General features: G+C 44.7%; 1 protein-coding gene across 1 annotated transcript; it reads right to left on the reverse strand.

Moving 5' to 3' along the window:
- Window positions 1–506: 506 nt before the first annotated feature.
- Window positions 507–1,805, reverse strand: LOC102209438 (pogo transposable element derived with KRAB domain). The gene has a single exon (XM_005751584.1). It carries the CDS (start codon window positions 1,803–1,805, stop codon window positions 507–509), a length of 1,299 nt encoding a protein of 432 aa, XP_005751641.1.
- Between the last annotated feature and the right edge of the window lie 850 nt (window positions 1,806–2,655).

A 2,655-nucleotide genomic window follows, 5' to 3' on the forward strand; every position in this document is an offset into this window, starting at 1 on the left:
ACCTAACATTGACGACCCCCCCTTTTTTGGAAACTTGGAATGCAAAATTAGTGATATTGGCGACTACCCAATCCTGATAGTGTCATGGTTCTGGGTCGGTTCGACCCAGCATTTTGAGTTCCTTATGTTTTGGTTTATTTTTGAATGATGGATTGTTCTTTATGTTTCTCTGGTGCTTTGATTTTTATTACCGTACTTTCTGGACAATAGAGCGCACCTGTATATAAGCCGCATCCGCTCTATTTTTAAAAAATTAAAAAAAAAAAGATATACATGCCGCACCCGGCTATAAGCCGCAGATATCTATGATGAAAAAATAGATATTTACTGCATGTACAGAACAATCTTGTACTCCAAATGTACAAGTATGTACCTGAACAGATTCTTTCCGAACAATGCCTTTTAACATGGCAGCAACTTTACTGATTAAAACGTAACAGAACCAAGAGAAAATAACCGCTATTTATTTACCTCCATTTTTCCTGTATTTGAAACCACAAGTCACTTTAATCATCTTCGCTGAAACCCATGAAGTCGTCTTCTTCAGTGTCAGAGTTGAACAGGCTCAGAAGAGCTTCATCACATCTGCCTCCATCAGTCTCGCTCTCCGTGTCACTGTCATCCTCCGGTGAAGTTGGCTCTGAAGGTGCGCCGCTCTCTTCGCGCAGCAGTCCAGCCTTTCGGAACCCATTGGTGATGGTGGATTCTTTCACAGCACTCCACGCTGTTAGGATCCACTGACAGACATCAGAAAAGGATGCTTTTCGCATGCGGCCAGTTTTTGTGAATGACTTTTCACCGCTTGTCATCCAAGTCTCCCACTCAACCTGTAGTGCAGCTTTAAATGCCCGATTTACACTGATGTCAAGTGGCTGCAAAAACTTTGTTGTACCTCCAGGAATCACAGCTGGAATGGAGTTTGTTTTCTTGATCGCTGCTTTCACAGAATCTGTGATGTGGGCCCTCATGCTATCCAAAACAAGCAGTGCTTTTTTCCGGTGAAAAAATCCTCCCGGGCACTTCCCATAGCACTCCGTTAACCATTCCTTCATTAGACCTTCTATCATCCACCCTTTGGTGTTAACTTTGACCACTATGCCTTTCGGGAGTTGCTCTTTCGGCATAGTTATGCGCTTAAAAATCACCATTGGTGGAAGTTTTTGTCCGGATGCCGTGCATGCCAGAACACAGGTGAAGTGCGTCCTCTCATGGCCTGTTGTTTTCAACAACACGGATGATGCACCTGTCTTGTTAACGGTCCTGGTCAGAGGCAGAGCAAACGTTAAAGGTACTTCATCCATATTGATTATGTCGTCTGGTCCGATGGAGTTTTCTTGTATCTTTTTTTCAACGAATTTGTGGAAGTTTTCAACTTTTTCCTGATAGTCAGGGGGGAGTTGCTGACAGGGAGTGGTCTGTGCCCTGATGGACAGGTTTTTACGTTTCATAAATCTGAAACACCATGACGGCCCACCTTTGAAATCTTTAATATTCATTTCGCGGGCGATTGTTTTGGCTTTCAGTCGGATCTGTACAGTGGATACACCTCGGCCACCTGCTCTCTGTGTGTTCACCCATTCCTCCAGGACATTTTCAAGTTCAGGCCACTGGCTTTTATGTCCTCTGAAAGCTTTTCTCGACTTTTGGCATTGCATGAGCTCTTCCCGCTGCCGCCTCCAACGTCTCCCCATAGACTCATTGACGCTAAGCTTGCGTGCAGCAGCGCGGTTTCCCTCCTGGATAGCAAGATCGATGGCCTTCAACTTAAAACTTGCATCATACGAACTTCTTAGTGTGGTTTCCATGATGAAGGGGCGAGGATTTGAAAATAATTACCAGTTGGTAATTTGTTGTGCGTGTTCTATCTGCTAAAGAAAAAGTAGTGTATTCTTCTTTGCATTGATTTTTCATCTATCATGTTTTTTATTCTAATTCTGGTTAGAGTCCCCCTAGTGGTGGAAGAAAAATCCACAGAATAGCCGCACCTTTGTATAAGCCTCATGGCTCAAAACCTAGGGAAAAAGTAGTGGCTTATAGTCCAGAAAGTACGGTATTATGAATCTGTGTTTCTGTATTAGGATCAATGTTCGGGTTGTATTTGGTTGTTATTGCAGGTTTAGTTCAGTGTCTTGTCTGCCTCACTCTGTCGAGTCCGTGTCCTAGTAAAGTGTGTCTTGCTTCCTGCTTTACTTTGGAGGTTCATGTTCCTGTCTTATGTCTGTGTGTCTAGCTTTGCTCCCCGTGTCTCGTTAAGTGTAATTTCTCCCGGCTGTGTTCCCACCTGTTCCTCGTTCCCTCTTATTCCTGCGTCAGTATTTATAGTGCGTGTCCTCCAGTGTTCAGCGTAGCATTGTTAATGTCTTCTGCCCTCACGCCCTCTCTGTGTTCTGTTTGCCAGCCTGCCAACCTGTCTAGTTATTCGGTACTCCCAGTTTAGTTAGTGTTTTTCCGTTCTGCTTCATCCCAGCAATAAAGCTGTGTATTTTGAGTTTTGGGTCCTCTCTTCCTGCCTACCTACACGCAGCCATGACAGAACAATGTGACCACAAAATGGATCCAGCAGACTCAGTGAGGAGGCACCGCTCGGCTTTTGATGGGACCCGGCTGGTTCTTGGGGGTCCTCCGTGTAGCCGGTCGCCTTCATTTGCCACTAAC

The sequence above is a fragment of the Pundamilia nyererei genome, unplaced genomic scaffold (genome assembly GCF_000239375.1).
Source record: "Pundamilia nyererei isolate P.nyererei 1_Seehausen unplaced genomic scaffold, PunNye1.0 scaffold00316, whole genome shotgun sequence".
In the NCBI taxonomy this organism is placed as follows: Eukaryota; Metazoa; Chordata; class Actinopteri; order Cichliformes; family Cichlidae; genus Pundamilia; species Pundamilia nyererei.